The sequence below is a fragment of the Merops nubicus genome, unplaced genomic scaffold (assembly GCF_000691845.1).
Source record: "Merops nubicus isolate BGI_N331 unplaced genomic scaffold, ASM69184v1 scaffold12576, whole genome shotgun sequence".
Classification (NCBI taxonomy): domain Eukaryota; kingdom Metazoa; phylum Chordata; class Aves; order Coraciiformes; family Meropidae; genus Merops; species Merops nubicus.
Window position 1 is genome coordinate 3,100 of NW_008616978.1, and position 18,476 is coordinate 21,575.

The 18,476-nt window shown below is 38.1% G+C and overlaps 1 protein-coding gene across 1 annotated transcript; it reads left to right on the forward strand.

The window, feature by feature from the left end:
* Positions 1 to 2,202: 2,202 nt before the first annotated feature.
* On the forward strand, positions 2,203 to 18,096 carry LOC103775534 (protein AF-9-like). Its single transcript, XM_008942995.1, has 6 exons — positions 2,203 to 2,293; positions 5,127 to 5,259; positions 6,823 to 6,916; positions 10,023 to 10,094; positions 11,331 to 11,402; positions 17,965 to 18,096. Exons 1-6 carry the CDS (start codon positions 2,203 to 2,205, stop codon positions 18,094 to 18,096), a joined length of 594 nt encoding a protein of 197 aa, XP_008941243.1.
* Positions 18,097 to 18,476: the final 380 nt, after the last annotated feature.

An 18,476-nucleotide genomic window follows, 5' to 3' on the forward strand; every position in this document is an offset into this window, starting at 1 on the left:
TTTTCTCAATCATTCTGTTGCCCAAATAGCCATCTGTTTTTGTGAGAAAAAGCAGTAAAAGGTCCTAAATGTGCCTGCTCATTATGAAAGGCAACAATAGATTGATTTATGGAGAAAAAGCAACTGCTGGGCTTAGGTAGCCTGTGTGTGTGAAACTGCATTTTACAGTGATTGGATATTGCTGATACTATTTTTGTGAACAGTTTCATTCCAACTTAAATCATGAGGGGTATTGTATAGGAATCAGAAAACTTTCTTTAGCCTGGATAACATGCCATGATAACACAGCTGTGTAAAATTTATAGTGTAGGCAGGTTTTCTTTTTGGTAACAGATTTTTAGCTCATTACTTCTTAATCTGATTTTCACCATTCCTTCTGCATGGAAACTTCTTTCTTTATGTTCTCTCTTAGTATCTGCTGTGTCTAAATACCAGATTTTTTCTTTGTCCTATGTATGCACATAAGTGTGCAAGTATGTATGGACACCCAGGCACTTCAAGCCACTGAGCCTAAGAAACAGCAAAGTAGTATAAGGAGACAAGCAACATGGCAGCAGGGAGCAAGACTTCGCAATACAACCTTCATAAGCAATAACCACCATGCGAAAATCTATATAGAATTTTTAGAAGCAATAGGCCTTTTTCAGTAATTGAATCAATTTCAGAAAGACATTTATAAGTTTTAAAGAATAGTGGAAAAACGTGTTGAAGTGTTAGTTAGACAATGTGAACTGATTTTAACACCTGTGTTCTAAAAATCTCATTCTGTTTTGTGATCTGTGGGTTCCAGATAATTTTGCTGTGTAACAAAAGAATCTTTCTGGGTCAATCACTGTTACAATATGTAGGGTCACAATACATATGGAAAGCGCTGGAATGAAGAGAAATCCAGTAACAGCAGAAGAGTTTGTTTCGAATCCTCATCTTAAGGCTTCTTTTCCAAAGAAGAAGAAAAAAAACTGTCTGAGGTTTACTACTGGCATGTAGTGTGGTCTTTTAAATTCTTTTTCTGTGTTTCTATTCTACTGTATCATTACTAATTTGGAAAATGTTGCAACTATGGTATGATAAGGACATAGGAGCCTTAGGTCTGTCATAGAATCATTAAGGTTGGAAAAGACCTCTAAGGCTTTATAAAATTATAAAGTACTTATAAACTCATTTAGACTCTTGTGGTGTATAGCCTTTCAAAGAAGGCGTTTGGAACTTCTTAGGATATTAGCTTTAGTAAAGAGCTAGATATGATGGGCTGAGGGCAACTGTATGCAATTCAACAAGGCCAGGTGCCGGGTCCTGCATTTCGGACACAACAACCCCAGGCAATGCTACAGGCTTGGGAAAGGGTCTAGAAAGTAGCTCGGCAGAAAGGGACCTGGGGGTAGTGACTGACAGCTGGCTGAACATCTGAGCCAGCAGTGTACCTGAGTGGCCAAGAAGACCAATGTCATCCTGGCTTCTATCAGAAATTGTGTGGTCAGCAGGAGTAGGGAGGGGATCATTCCCCTGGATTCGGCACTGATGAGGCTGCACCTTGAGTACTGTGTTCAGTTTTGGGCCCCTCACTACATGTAAGACACTAAGATGCTGGAAGGTGTCCAGAGAAGGGCAACAAAGCTGCTAAAAGGTCTGAGGAAGATGACTTATGGGGTGCAGATGAGGGGACTGGGATTGTTTAGACTGGAGAAGAGGAGGCTGAGGGGAGACCTTATTGCTCTCTACAACTCCCTGAAAGGAGGTTGTAGGGAGGTCCGTGCAGGTGTGTTCTTCCAAGTAACAGGTGGTAGGTCTAGGTTGGATATTGTGAAAAATTTCTCCACTGAAAGGGTTGTTAAGCACTGGAACAGGCTGCCCAGGGAAGTGGTTGAATCACTACCTCTGGATGTGTTTAAAAGTCATCAAGATGCAGTGTTTAGGGGCCTGGTTTAGCAGTGGACTTGGTAGAGTTATGTGAATGGTTGGACTTGATCATCTTAAAGGTTTTTTTCCAACCTAAACAATTCAAGATTCTGTGATAATTTAGCAGTGTGTACGTAAGTTGAGTGCGTAGCAAATTCCACAGTGTTTGCTTTACTGACATCTGAAATAGAGTATTATTCTGTTTTGTAGCATTTTATCCTGGACAGCATGTCCCAGGAAGTCACTACCAGTAAGAGATTTAGGCAAAAATGTTTCTGAAAATTGTATTTATTTATTTATTTATTTATGTTCTTTTCTTTTTTGTCTCAACAGCCCAGTCCTGCCAGTTCCAGCTCTAGTTCCAGTTCCACACCACCTCAGAACCACAGACGACAAGGTACTAAGAAAGAAAAAGAAATTTAAAAGAGTGTGTGAAATGAAGGCGCCAATAATAACAAAACTGGTGGCATCTCATTACTACTTCTTTGCTGCCTTTCACAGCCTGAAACTGGTCACAGTTTTGTTTTAGAGATTTTTTCCTTTGGTTTTCTTCAGGTGTGGCTGAAAGGATAAAATCAGAGGAGAGAAGATGAGTCCCTGAGAAAATGGTGTGAGGGGTATTTGCTTTGAAGCACTAAGTCCAAACTAGTCGCTTAACAGATGCTAAGCTAAAAAGATCTTCTGGTTCTGGGATTGTTCTTTTGCAGGCTTGGGTAGCATGGTACCTGGCTCCATCTGAAACCCTCATCAGGGAGGTGTGGTATCCCATGGGATCAGGAGCATTAAATGTACAGCTTTCGACTAATTAAAATTGCATTTCTTTTATTCATTTATATTCCTCAATGGTAGACTTGATTGAAGGTTATGAAAATACTTTAGTGCCTCAGGCATCTTTTTAAATAGATCTCCGTATGAAGTGTATCTGCCCTGCTGCCTATCTGTAGGTGACTGGTACTGATTTTCTAGTGTATTCTGGCAGTGTTACTCCAGGTGAAGGAAAGCAAGAGCTGAAGTGAACTGCCGTTGATGACCGGCTTAAGGCATTTGATTTTTACCTAAAGCTAAACAGAATCCTTTCTTGCTGAAACCCCATTTTTGCTCTCCTTAGTTGTGTGAACCGTCCGTTACATGCTGAAAGATTTGTAGGCCCATTCCTGCATCAGTTACCTTATGTTGGGCAAAACTTGTTGACGTAGTGTTTTCTTCTGAGCAGACTGGACTCATCAATCTTTTATGGCTCGTACATAAGACATACCGCAGACTGTCGTTCAGGTTATTGTACCTTCTCAGGAATGGATTGGAGATTTTACCTGTGATGTGAACAGCTCTGAACTGAAAGTGGTGTATATGTCTCCTCTTCCTTGCCACAGTAAATAGTGATCCCTGCTTCTTTCTGGGAATTCCAGTGGACTAAATGTGTACATCACCCAGGCCATGTGTGTTTGTGTATCAAAGGGATGAAGCACGATGCTTACTGTGGCGTGATCACACTGTATGTTGTGCTCTGATCAGAATCCATACTTTTTTCCCTAGCTAGAAGTTACTTGCCAAGTCCAGTGCTCTTTTTTTGGTTGCATTCAGACTCCAGTGCTCATTCAAGTGTCAGAAGACCACAGCATGAACTTCTTTCATCTCTTTTTGCAGAAGCAGTGGGCTAACCTAAAGTTCTTCGAGTTCTTTTGGCCTTGGGCCTTACTCTGATACATCTGTTTACTTACAAGAACTTTTGCTCATGGACAGCTCCTAGTTTGCAGTTTCTCCTTACCTATTCTGACACTAAACGATAACAACTTCCCAAACCCTTAATAAGGTTGTCATGGAATTCTAAATTGTTAGCAAGGAGCAGAAGATTTGTAAGTGATCTAGCACTATCAGTGCTAAAACAAAATACCTGAAAGTTAATGCTTTGTTCATTGTTAGGAAAGTCTGCTGAGAAAGTTACCTGCAAATAAAATAACTATTTAGAGTCCCAGACATAGTCGTACATTACGTGAAAGCTCATCTGAATGATAGGTTGTTCAATGCCTATGGGGCTGTCAGTTATGGATATGTCTCAGATGTCCAAGTTCCTTTTTCTCCAAGAAAACAGCCTGTTGGCAACTTGAAAGAGGACTGTCTGATTGTCCCAGAAGACAGCAAGGCAGTATCAGTGGGTAAAATGGCCCTCTGCTATACTTGGAAAAAGGACATGGGCAAGAATAGTGAGTTAGCTTACACTTGGGAAAGCAAGCTGTGTAGCAGTCATAAGGAAAGTGTGTTTGTTTTCTTTGTTTCCATTTGAAACTAAAATCATGGACTGATATCCTATATGACTTCCAAGTGTAACTACCACTTAATGTTGTGGAGTTATGTCCTGGTGTTTTATGTAAGAACAGCTATTCGTATGTCATACTAAATTTCAGTACAAAATTAAGTTTTGGTTCATTGTTGTACCTTTCCTCCCACTGACCTTTTAATCTGCTCTTTCAGCAAGAGCATGATGATGCTGTCCTTTCATCTGTCCTTTACTAAGTCCTTCCTGTGGTTTTCTTCCTCCTGTACATCGCAGAGAGGAGCCAAATGCATTCTCAGAGGCTGACTTTGACTCCTTTTAATTCAGGAAGAGAGCGTGGAGTTGTGTGGCATTGATGCACTTTATATATGAATATTGTCAAAGTGCTTACTTGTCCTGAAATTGGCACTGAATAAAGGGAACTGCTAAAGCTAAATATGTAAAAAACAGATAAACACTATCTTAGCCAGTACACCTTGGAATGATTTGTTAGACTCTGCCTCCCAATACATGGATTAACCTAACAAATGTACTATTACTGATCAGTGTGTCCTTGTCTATCTATCTTTGCATATAACACTCTTTGAGAAAGCAAAAAAATGCTAAAACCCATCAATTCAAAAGAGTCTTTCTTCTAATAGTGTTACAGTAATAGTCAATTTTTCCTGGATTGACCGTATTTTACTTACTTTTAGCTATGGTCAGCAAACACTTGAACATATGAGTCACTTCACTGTCTTGAGTAAGTCTGTTGAAGCTGAGTGAGTTGCTCGTGTGAGTAAATGATTCATACCTAAATCTCTGCAGCATAAGCCCCCAGTACATTACTTCATTTGTTTAATGTTTAAAACTTTTCCCCTCCCAACACTGTGTTGTGTACAAAGCTGGGTTAATTGAATTGCCTGGAACACTGCAAAGTCAACTTCATTTGTGTATTTTATTGCCTCTGTTGTTTCAGGTCCATTGAAGTCTGTAATGAAAGATCTGCATTCAGATGACAACGGAGATGAATCAGATGAATCAGATGAGAATGACAATGATTCTGAGTTAGAACAACCTGTAAATACACGAAGAGGAAGCAGGAGTCACAGGTGAGTGTCTTGTCATTGCTAGTAGCCTGGTGGCCAAGACATTGTGCTTGTTAGTGATGAGGTGAGGTCTAATATTCTCAAAGAGCACTGAGTTACAAATGGGCAGGGAATTCAGGCTCTCTTTTTAAAGCATATACATGTAAAAGTGCCTTTTCTAAAAGTTAAAGGAATTGGCCATTCCCAGTACAAACTATTTCTGTACTAATCCATATGTTTATGATGATCCTCATTCCTTTGACTTTCCTTGATTTCATGCCATTGTGACTTCAGGGAAATGTTCATAATTCATCTCTGACATAAAGCAGATGAAGTCAAGTCCTTCAATCACTGGATGAGCTTTTCTGTACATACTGTCTCATTGCTTACCAGTTTTAGATTAAGTTGTTAAATTCCATCAGAACCAATTAAATTTGAATTTCAAGTAATTTCTGCACTGTATGCAGTAGGTGAGGTACAAAAGCGAAGACAGAAGGCAAGCATCTGTCATAGAAATTGCATTTTTAAAAAAGCTTCTGCATCCTAGCTGCAACCTTCAGAAGTTTCTTGGAATGTCCTCTTTTCTTTGGGCTGCTTGAAGCTCCACCTGAACGTTGAAGGTTATGGAAAACCAGAAACAGTCTCTTGAACCTTTTCATAGTGTCTTCTTTACCTGATCCCACCAGGTTTTGCTGTGAGTGCACAGCACCTGAGTGCCAACACCACCTACTGCTTAAATGGGAAGGTAATAGGAAAACATTAATTAATGTCTACTGCTTGCCCAGAGCACTGTAGCAGCTGGAATCAAGGAGAAAATGACCCAGATGACTAGCAGTTTGAGAATCTATGCATGTCAGTGATTGTATAAAGGATTGTCTCAACCTCAAATTGTTTCTAAGTGTGGAGATTTTGTTTCAGTTTTTTTAACAAAACCTTTAGGCTAATGTAACTCTACCTTATCTTTATTTCAAATAACTATTTTTTTTTTCTCCTTCCAACAGAGAAATATTCCCTGTTGTTCCTAAGTAAATGAAGGTTGAGAGTGAGTAGAAGCTGAGCTTTTTCATGTGGCTTCTCCTGAGACACTTAAGTTTTAGGTTTAAGCCAGGAAAAAGAGTGTTATTTATGACAAGAAACAAGCAGCTTTTCAGTGCTTCACTGACACTGTCCATTGTCCAAGTGGAAATTATAGCTGTTTAGAAAGTTTTAGAAGAGAAGAAAAGTATCTCTAAAAAGTATTTTTCATCAGGAGGGTATGATCCAAGATACAGACTCATTCCAGGAACACTGGGAACTGCTGTTGGGAGAAGCACTTTAATGTTCTTAATATTTAACCAGTTCTGTAATATTAGCTGCTGTTAATTGGACATGTCATACTAGCCAAATGCAGGCAGACAGCCTGGTTCTCCATGCTGTGTAGAACATTTTCCAGAGTGTGGCCCTGCTCAGATGCTTCTCTTCCACATGACTTTGATTAATGATGGCTTGCCTAGCAAAGGATCATTCTTAGTGTCCTACCCTAAAGTGCATCCTCGGTTTATCCCCGTTTGTCTGGAGGTGTAATCTCTTGGCTCTGTTTTTCCACAGGGTTAGTCTGAGTAATGACAGTGACAGCAGTTCAACTTCCTCACCGCTACATCACGAGCCAGCACCACCTTTACTGAAAACTAAAAACAACCAGGTAAAGTCAGGATTCATAAATGCAGTCCTGGGGAGATGACAATGACATTCTGATTACTCCAGTGCTGATATTTAGTCTGTAAATTGACATGAGAACTTTTCTTGGGGGAGAATTATTTGATTTAGAAAATACTATAGACAAAAGTAATGTTTTTGTTAATATTTTAAGAAATATTTCTATATAATTTCTATATAAATTTGCTTTGTAAGATAAACAATACAAACTGTCTTTGTACTGACATACAAACGTAAAACTGATACTGGTTTTGGTGTGTATTGGTAGCAGACCCAGTTCACGTAAATAGGCTCATTCTCAGGAGTTTAATCATTCCTTTCTTCCCCTATTCCCCACCAGTGTTTATCTAGAATATACAATATTTTTTGCTTCATTAGAAGACACAATAGTTTTTACTTTTCTGTCAGAGTACTTGTTCAATAAGAGCTAAAGTGGTTCTTATTTTTGAGGTGGGAAAGTGGGGTAGTTCTGTTTGCCAGAGAAAATAAATTAAATAAGCTAGAGCTACAAAATACCTCAGGCAAAAAAGAGGATTAGAGTTTGGGAGTTAACTTACCCCCAGTCACCAATAAAGCAATGGTCTCCAAAGATAAAAATTAAATTTAAAAGCTGGTATTCTTTAAAAAAAAAATATAGTCATCATTGGATACTTAAAAGAGCCATAGTTCACTCCCAGTGTCAGCTGGATCATACATAAAGCAGTCATGAAATTTACTGAGTGTCAATAAATGGCTGCTTACAGTACTGATATAGTTAGAATGATGTCTACATTTATTAACAAAAGGCTGGGGTTTAGATGATGAGTTTTATGGACGAGTCTTTCCTATATCACTTAGGTTAAGTGTTTTGATTACCTAGCAGAAATTATTTACTTGTCACTGTTTTTCTAATAAAATTTCCAGTACAAGGTTACTGATAGTCCAAAATCAAAACATTATTTGTATCAGATAAGCTCAAGTACACTGTGGAGAAAAAACCCTCAGGAAGTAGTTTGTACACAGAGAAAGGAAGGAGATGCCTTGTCCAGAAAGCATTTTTACTGTCCACTAGAAACTTCATGGGCTTTTCAAAGTTGATCTGTACACAAGTTATAGAGTCTTCTGATAAAAAAACAAGCTATAAAGATGAATATTGCATTTACTGGAAATGCCAGCACAATAAAAATAAAATACCTATCTATGGCTTGTTGTCTAATAAAGATTAACTTCTACAGCAGCAATGTAATTGTTAAGTAATTGTGTCTCAATATCAGCATCACTGAGTCACATCTTTCAGATTCCTCTCTCCTTTGGTGATCAAAAAGAAGGTCTTCCTATGTGTTTAGACTCTCAAAACAAAAGCAGTGTGACAGCTAAAATTGAATGTCATATACATCCTTCCATTTTATAATCAAGCTGAAATCAGAAATTTAGGAAAGCATTATGAGAATTTGTATACGTGGTAGCCACATTTGAAATCTCTAATTGGTTGCTTAGAGTACTAAGAGCACTAACTTAGAGCTTTCCAGGGTGATGCTTTTTACTGATGAAATCAAGCTTGTGTTGATTAAGTCCATTCATAGAACTAAAGAGCTAGGACAGAGTTAATGTTTCTGTAAGCTTCTTAGATGTGATTAGAGCTATGTGTGTTCTAAACAAGAGTGCTTAAGATGTTAGGTTTCAACTACACATCAAGAGCACTATAAGGAAGTAACTTTTTTAAGTATATTGTGTCCTTACTAAGGTTCTTTTTGAAACCAAGGATTTTCTTCATTTTAAACCAAGGAGAGCATCTAAAAGGCACTGGATCTATGCCTGGAGGTCTGGGTTTTTTTGTAGAAACAAGACTTTTTCTTCCACTGGCCTACACAGCAGTAACCCCAGGAGGTGCTGAATTGAAGAACTGGAATTTTTCTTGGGAAAATTGTTTTGCTTTCTGGCGATGCATCACTCTTGGCAAGTAAATCCTTATGTAAGGTTAACTCAGATCTCCTGTTTCTCTTCATAGAGAAATAGCTGCCTGTCTGCTATAATCTTATGGTGCTGGTCACCCTGGGGAGCATATATGCAATTTTAGTCATCTGAACCAGGGAAATTAGAAATGAGGGGGAACTTAGAGAAAGCTGTCAGTGAGGCTTCTTCCTAGTCTAGAAGACTTCCCTTTATAAGCCTTATTTCCTTTTATTTGCTGTTTTGTCCTCTGTAGTGACTGTCCATTATGGTGTTGGAGATAATCATGCTGGTGATTTTAGTCTTACTTACAATGAAATATGAAAAAAAATCTCCCCTCATCTGTGACCATTTATTTTCCTTTGATGTTTTTTCAGAAGAACTGATCATACTCCAGGGTAGGAATGACATGGTGGTTGTTGCTGTTGTTAACTCTACTTTTAACTTCAAAAAATGTGTGTTGTGTGTGGAAAAAATGGAAGGACAGTTAACAGTTCCATTTCCTCAAAATATTCCTCACTTTACTTCTTACTTTTTCATATAGAACATGGTGTTCTGCTTCTTGTTTACATGCTTTTGACTGTGGTTCAGTACAGGATGAAGCATTCTTGATTTATATATGTGGTAGTAATGCTTTGTATGGCACTGAAGGAAGGGTACTGTGTAAATGCAGAAGAAATTACTGTCAAATACTTTATTCTGTTACAATGCATGCACTCATTTTAAAGACTGTTTCAAAATCTCCGTTGTAGAAGAAAAGAGACAGCACTGAGGGGAAAAAAAAGGAACAGGAAAAAATATACTGATGTTTCAAAGGCAATGGAGGATACCTCAGCATCATTTCATGTCTGCAAAATCAAACCTCTTATCCTTCTGGCACTGAAAAGATATAAGAAACTTTTAAGGCATCTTTAAATTACATGAAAGTAATTTCTTAAAGGTTAATAGTATCAATATCACTCCTTTCCAGCAATTCCACATTTTCTACTCTTTTCCTGAAAAAATAATTCAGTTGTATGGATTAAAGAGTAGAAAGCTCAGTTTTGAGTTTTGATGACGTCTTCTCCAGATTTCTTTGTGTTATTAATTGATAGCAAAATTTTTCATATGTAATTGTATCCAAAGATGCATTTAATTTTTACAGGATTTTCTTTTTTCTCCAGATTTTAGAAGTGAAAAGTCCAATAAAGCAAAGCAGATCTGACAAACAAATAAAGAATGGGGATTGTGATAAGGTAAATGAGAACAAGGTAACAGTAAACTTGTCCAGAGTGTGATATTAATGTATTTGTTATAGAATGAAAATCATAGTGATTAGTACATATTTGCTTTGCATTCCCTTAGGGGCAGATCTTCCTTTCTTTAATGTAATTGTTTCTTCTTTTCTGCTGTCTTGAAAGTGTTTTACTTCTCTTCAATAAAAATGTGGTGATCTGACAAATGTCACAAGTTGGGAATCTGCCAGCTATTATTTATTCTGTCTATTCACTACTATGAGTTTGCTTTGTGCTTGACAGATGAAGTGATAAGCAGTGTATTCCTAAACAATAAATCAATAATTAAAAAATAATTCTAGAATCCTTTCTGAAGGCTGTGCATTAGGACATGACAGTATGATTTAGCATGCTAATTAGAATGATATGAAGTACAGTTACCATTTAACACAGAGAAGGGCAGTTCAGTTTAAAATTATGTCAGGTGGCCATGGGTAAGGGCTCTAAGTCTTGTGTGACTGAACAGCACAATTTCCCAGTGTGGACAAATTCCTTTGAAGGTTCATATTTTACGTGTAGCAGCGTCAGCTTTGTAGTAACATGGGGCAGGAGACCAAAGTTTCAGTATCTTTTGCTAGATTTTCAGTGGCCTGGTCCGTATACTTTTTTGGTTTCTTAAACTGGGTGCTGTATCTCTCTGCTTAAAACAAAAAAAGTTTTTGATGGCTCAGGATGAAGGAGGAAGTTTGTAATTGGGTGCAGAGGTTAGACATGTTTGACATCCCAAGGAGGAGTACAGTGGAATTTACATTTGGATTAACCTTGCTTCATCATTCTTCCATCTCCTTCTTGGTACAGAAAATTTATTATGTAGCTGTAGAGGAGAAGAGGGATCTGATTGTGAGTCTTTGGGTTTGAGTCTTGTGTGGAAAGGTGGGGGATGTTTTTTAAAAATGCTGTTTTGACATTCCTAATCAGACACTTTTTGCCACAGTTGAGCTACAGAGATTATCTTCTGCAGCACAGGATAACCTAATCAGATTTTCATCAGCATGAATTGTCTAAAAAAACACACAAAACCTTAGTATTTGGATTGTATTAAGCTGTAGAAAGCCAGACTACTGAATAAGAAAATGTAGCTCAGAGATTTAAAATAAAATTTCCATTTCTGTTGGTTTTGAAGGCATATGAAGTTTGTGAAATACAAAGCTATGACTTAATTAACAAATTTTTTTTGGGGGGGGGATTTATTTCTAGGCATATCTCGATGAACTAGTAGAACTCCACAGAAGACTAATGACGTTGAGGGAGAGACATGTACTGCAACAGGTGAGGAGCACTCTCATGCAATATCACAGTGCGTGCTCACTGAAATTGTGACATCACATCTATTTTCTTGCCTTCATCTAAATCTCTGTAATCAGATTTAGTAGGCCTGTAAGCCTGTTTTATCCATATACAGCCCATTACCACTTTCTGTCCAGCTTAGGGAATTTTTAGATGCACTATAAATGGTGTTGTCACATTAGATGACACATTAAAAAAAAAAAAAAAAAAAGCCTATCTGAGCTAAATTTTTCACCAATTCATTGTTCTGTTGCTCATTGTGTTGTATTGATAATTATGAAAATGGGATGGGAGAATGGATACAGCTGTGCACAGTGACATAATAAAAATCCTGTGTCGTTTCTTGAAAATGACTGGCATTTTCTCAGAAAAAAAATAAAAATGTTTTCTATGGCAAAGAAAAAAACATGGAATTCAAAAGCAAAACTCACTTTGGGGAAAAAACACTATTTATTTATCCCGTCTTCTGAAGTCATGGAGTGAGTAAAATATGAAATTGTGCAAACCAAGAAGGCTGCAAATTTATTGAAAAATTTTGAAGTGGTAAGAACAAAGTGGCATTGTCAGGTATTGTTGGATTACAAATAGTGAAAATTAAGCAGTAAGCACTCTTAACAAAGCACAGATATTTTTATTATGTTTAGTGCAATTATGTGCTAGTTATAAACATGTTTTAAAGAGGTAAATTTTTACCACTTCTAAATGATTGTAATCACTCATCAAATTTCTCAACACTTGGATAAGCTTGTTAAAAATATCTTGTAAGCCCCAGCATTAATGTGTTTATTAGTTCAAGCTTAATATTGTAAGTAAAGATGAGAAAATAATTGAGAGGTCAGTGAAAAAAGAAGACCTTGGTTAAGAATATTTTTAGTTAAAGAGGAATTGAGATAGCTTTGTCAAATTTCCTAAGTTACGATACGGAATGATGCATATTGGTTGTCCTTCACATCTAATATGCTGTTGTTCCCAAGTTTCCTCTTATCTACAAAGGCAACCAAATCACTTTCAGAATAGTGGGAGAGGCAAATTTTTATCTGCGTTGGGAAATTACTGTGCAGGAGGCTAAAAGATAGGAATTGCAACGCCCTCTCCACTTTACGTTATTCGTTAGTTCTTGGAGAGTTTACATAAAAATTGAAACTGAAAAAGCCACTGTCTTTGCCATTTCACACCCTATCTTTGCTTCCCGAGCATGCACCTCCCCAGTTATCTCAGGCATAACTTCCGAATGGTTGCACTTCTGGTAGACCTCTGTAGCCAGTATTGGCTCTCGGTACAGAGCTGCGTCACTGTCCTTGCCAGCACAGTCTGACCAGAAGCCCAGCTTCCACTGGCCCTGTATTGACAGCCTGCAGAACACAAGGCTTAGATGGCTTCATGTGAAATTTCGAAAAAGAAAAAAAATCTTAAAAGATAAGAGCAAGAAAGAAACATTTTTTTTCCCCTTGACGATCTCACAGTGGAGCAGAGTCCTGGAGAAACTGTGCTGTCTCCTGGGGGACTGTACTTGCAAATCGTTTCCCTTGGTGTGCAGGCTGTCAATACAGCCCCCAGGGAAAACTGGGTTTATGGCTGGGCAGTGATGAAGGTCTCTGCGATCAGTTCTACTGATAGCTGGTAACTGTGTAATACTAGCTACAGAGGTCTTACCAGAGATCAGTGGAAGAGCCAAATTACTTACCAGTTGCCTGTTAGCCCATCTGAACTAGCAAATGGTGCATGTTGCTACAAAACAAATAAAGCAGTTTAGTTTTGAAGCTTTTAATCCCTTAATATTCTATAATTCATCACTTCCTATGATTTTATCAGTTTACAGGATTATGTTCACAATACTGAATGGATATCTTGCAGAGAATCAGTGCTTCTCTGCATTACAGATGAACTGTCATCCCATCTTAAATGTCCATACTGCTTTGTAGCTATGAAATTAGTTTAAAATACTTCCAGTGAACACAGAAATAAAAAGAGCACAGAGCTGAGAAAGTTTTTAGGAATGAATATGAAACTTCTGGACCAAGAAATACAAGTATATACGGACTATAGCAAGTACAAAGGTCAGGAGAGCAGGGGTTAAACCTGCAGAAAGGGATGATGATTACTGCATGAGAAAAGGGATTGGGTGAAAAAATATACACAGAAAACTGTAAATAGCTGCAAGAATTTTAAAGGTGGAGACGGTGTTGAAGTAGAATGCTGGTGGGGTTGTCTGTTCCTGAATGGTGACTGTCATCTCTTTAGTTTATGTCAGGGAAGGTAATAATCTCTTACATGTGTCAAAGTCTTCTACCCACAGACTTTTAGGGAATATTTAGAGAAAGGACTTGCAAGAGAAGAATGAAGGCATTGATCAGTCAAAAGCACTGACTTTTGAAACTTATGCTGAGGGATGTGAAAAAGAGAGGTCAGGTTTTTGCAATCACAGTTGCTACTGAGTCCATAGTCATGACAGCAAACAGGAGTGCAGCCAATCTGGAAATGAGAAAAATGTATCTGACAATGTGGCTCTTTCCCAAGAGAGGCATTTCTCTTTGAGACACTTTGTTAAAGGAAGCTCAAATAACTGAAAAAAAAAGAGGGGGGAGCCAGGAGAGATGCGATTCTAAACTACAAATGCCTGGAGCAGTAGCTAACTAATCCTAATGTAAAATGATACTTGCAGATATGTAAGAATTGCCCAAGAGGGAGGAAGCAGGCAAGAAATAACATTTGACCAAGAGACTAGTCCTGTGAGAATCACCTGAGCAATTTTTATGTCAATATTGGGCATGGCTAGACAAAAATTAGCCTGAAATGACATTTTCAAAAAGAAATCTCTCTCCCATCTTTTTCACTGTAAAGAAAGAGGTTGGGGTTTACACTGATGAAGCTTTTTTTTTTTTTTAACTCTCATTTCCAGTGAAGTAGTAGGTGTAACTGAATCTGCAATCACATGTTAATGCTGCACATCCCATATGTTCAAATTTGGCTGGCTACTGCTGGGTTTCTAACTCCAAATATTCAGTGCAGATGATACTAGCATGAAAGGCAGCAAGATTTCTTGTAAGACTTTGCCTCTTATTTTGAGGCGTCAGAAGTTGTACCTTCAACTGGTGCACAACCTCCTTAAAGTCAGTGCACTAGGCACCACAAGTCTAAGGAAGACATTGAAAGTATGCAGCGATGCTGAAAGTTACATTGCTTGGGTCCAGAAGGTAGCCTCACTTCAGATGGCATGTATCTTCCCAGAATTTTCTGCCAGGGGCAGTTTGCAGGTCTGGAAACTATCACATGGCCTAAAACCCTCCATAAATTGAAAAATGACTGTGTCATTAGTTGCACTTTGGCTTCCTTAAACAAACACACTCATTTGCTTGTGTAAAGGCAGATAAATAGTTGTACTATGATGGATAATGATGAAACTGAGCTGGAGAGACATTATGTAAATAGAGCTGTACATTACAGCAGAAAAGCAAAGCTTACTACAGCAGAAACAAATGAGTTATTTTTGTTCTTTGCAGCCTGAGCTCTTGGAATAAAACATTTCAATTCGTGTTTTTAATACTATAACTGTCAGACTTCCTGGCAACTAAACCAAGCTTTTATTCTTTTTCAAGTATTTCTGAATAGCATAAGGATGCTTATGCTAATACTGGAAGCCATGAATTCCTCATTGACTGGCACACAGGCAGGTGTTTTTCATTGAGCTGTCTGGGTTTATCTTCATACACTTTTGTACATCCATTAAAACTTTTGGGGTTCATTTCAGTCTGATTTCACTATGCCAGGACTGGGAGTCCTGGCATAGTGACTATATTTCTTAAGGGCTGCAAAAAGGGATATGTTTAAATTATGTTTCCCCTGGCTTAGAGCTTAAAAGCCCAAAGCAGAACCTGACCAATAAAAGCGCTTATCATTTTTTTTTTTTTTTTTAAGTATACAGTGCTGTTTAAGAACATGTGTTAACACTTTTATGTAGTCTGTGTTTCTAAAATCAGGCACAGGGTAGTACTCTTCCACCGTTAACACAAGGAAATTCCAGACCCAGTCATTCAGTGTAGCTGCATCCTTTGGCCTTAGCTTCTGTAAACTTCTTGTGCAGCCATTTATTTATCATGCAGTGGGTATTTGGAGACCAAGCCTGAGATTAGATTCCTAACTTTACAAAAGGAGACTAAATTGATGCCTTAGTTTACCTCTTAGAGGAGGCTCAAGAGAGCACCAGAAATGGGAATGACAAATGACACACATCAAAGTTTCCTTCTGTTAAGAAACAGGTTTCTTTCTCCCATATGATTTTTCTTTTCAATGCTGTTCATTACAGAACAGTAGGAGATGGAAAAGTGTTAAAAGAATCTGTGAATCAGCAAGTGGACAAATGAAGTTGGCAATTTTAGATCAAAAATTCCCATATAGAAAAAAATTAAAGCTAAGAGGCACAAAATTAAATGAAGTGTTAATAGGAGCAGGATTGTACCTAAATACTTTTGGAATTTTGAACAGCTGCAAACCAAAGTAAACAGATTTTGGGTTTATTTTTTTTGCAACCTGGGAAGTGGGTGATGATTGGAAAGGGGGATTTTTACTGTAACAGGCGTTTCCCTTGTAGTATTTTATATTGTTTTCATTCTGTTCAATCCACCCTGGCCTGTGTCATTCCATGCCTGACAATACACATCAAGTTATTTCATTTATTATCAACGTAGTCTCTTCTATGATTTGAGGAGAAAAAAAGCATGTGTTTATATAGTGAAATGGGGAGTGGAAAGTTAGAAAATATTTCATTTCAATTAATCTTTTTCAAGTTGGTATATTCCTATGGGATTTGTCATTCTAAGGTAAGCTCTGTAAGCCATGTGTGCATACATCTGTATCTCTTCCAGCTGCGGAAAAGGAATTACAGTCAAGAGTAATAAAGGAGCAGTGGTTCAGTAGAGGAATATATATGGAAGTCCTAAAACTCATTGACTTTCCAGCTGAAGGGTGCAAACAGGACACTGAACCTAGCCTAAGTACCACTGAAGGCATGGCTGGATAGACTGAGCAGAAGAGCAGTGTTCTATCCGTCCATGTCACTACCCAGAGACCTGCTTCAGGATGGGGGGGCCTTTCTCTGTAATCAGTTGGGATGTCTGTCTTGAAATGAAACAGTGCATAAGAGATTCATACCCATAGTGTGTTAGCACTGCTAGCCCTGTCTGACAAATAATGGTTTGGCTTTCCAGCTTGCTGAATGGGCTTTTTTAGGTAGGTGCACATCCTAGAACTTAACATGTCTGGAGTTGTTTGTTACAGCAATTCAGTGTTGAGTATATCCACTCTTTAAAAAAGCAGACTGCAGTTCAGAGACTAAAAGCGTCAAAACTGCAGAAAAGCACAAGTTGCGTATGTGCTCTTGACTTCACAGAGTCATAGAATGATTCAGATAGGAAGGGACCTCCCTCTGGAGGTCCTCCAGTCAGACCCTGCCCTGCTCAAACCAGGGACCTGCAAAGATGGCTTTTGAGTATCTCCAAGAAGGGATACCACGCAACCTCCCTTGCCAACCTGTGCCAGTGCTACATCACCCTCACAAGAAAACGGTGTTTTGTGATATTCAGTGAGAACTTCCCGTGTTTCAGTTTGCACACACTGCTTCTGGTCCTGTCACTGGGCACCACTGAAAAGAGCCTGGCTCCATCGTATTTGTACCCTCCCTGCAGCTGTTTGTACATGTTGATAAGATCTGCCCTCGGCCTTCTCTTCTCCAGGCTGAACAGTCCCAGTGCTCTCAGCCTCTCTTCATGGGAGGGGTGTTTTAGTCCCTGTTCTTTTCAAGAACTCCTAAGAGCTCTCCTGTTTCCTGTTTGAATGAAAACTGTGTTTATAGGTTATATAGTCACCAGAAGAAGTGATCTTATGCCATTGGTAGGAGTCTGTTATGGTTGGTTTCATTTTAAAAAAATGGTTTAAGTCTGTTACTCAGGAAGTATTTTAACTTAGAAGTATGTTAACTCAAGAAGTTAGCATGTGAACTAATGATTGATAGGAGAACTCTTGAGTACCTTTTGTCTTTGATACAGGTTAGATTCCATAAGGATTTATTTTGTACCCTTGCTTACAGGAAGGCTTATGTTAATTATTTTCTGAAGCAACCTGCCTAGCAGCACTACACACAGTATATATTCCAGACAGAGATCTACCTGTGGGTGTTGGGTTTTGTTTTGTTTTTTAATTTGCTTGGGCTTGGAGTGAGGGGAAGGGCTCTTCTGTTGTTTGGTTTTTGTTTTAAGTCAGTCTTTAAAAGAAAAAAAGCAGATTTTCTTTCAACATTTGAAAAATATATTCTCAATGGTACTGTTTGGGTGGCATTACAGTTGATAATGATGTAGAAACAATCCAAGGTACTGGGATCTGCATCATAGTTTATGTCTAAAAGGAAGTGAGTGATAAGGATAATGGTTTAACCTGTGAGTATTGGGGCAATTTGTCTTTTTTCATGACTTTCATATGATATTTAGTGGAATGTTAATACATTCAGTGGTCGTAAAACTTCTCAAATTTTCAACTGCATCTTTTATTTCAGATAGTAAATCTTATAGAAGAAACTGGACACTTTCATATCACAAATACAACCTTTGACTTTGATCTATGCTCACTGGACAAAACCACAGTACGTAAACTACAGAGTTATCTGGAAACATCTGGAACCTCCTGAGGATTCAGCATCTGGCTGTTTCTTTAAAGGAAACATTCCGAATGGTACAACCCTCTTCAGCTTTATTTTTCCTTAAAGCCAGTTGTCATCTCTTGATATGGGAGAGGAAAAGTGACAAGACTCAGATGACCACTCTTCTCAAAAAGAAAATGGCTCTGGAAGAGTTTGCCTGGATAACCTTGAAAAACAGACACAAAACCAAACAAAAATACTTGGTCTTAATGAATGTGTATGGTATCATGTATCTCTCTCTGTGGTATTCTAGTCCACAAGATGAATGCATGTTCAACACACTGCCTTATTGCATAACTGATCTATTTATTATTGCATACATGTATTCTAAAGTCAGTGAGTCATTGAATGGCACCACCAGATGTTTC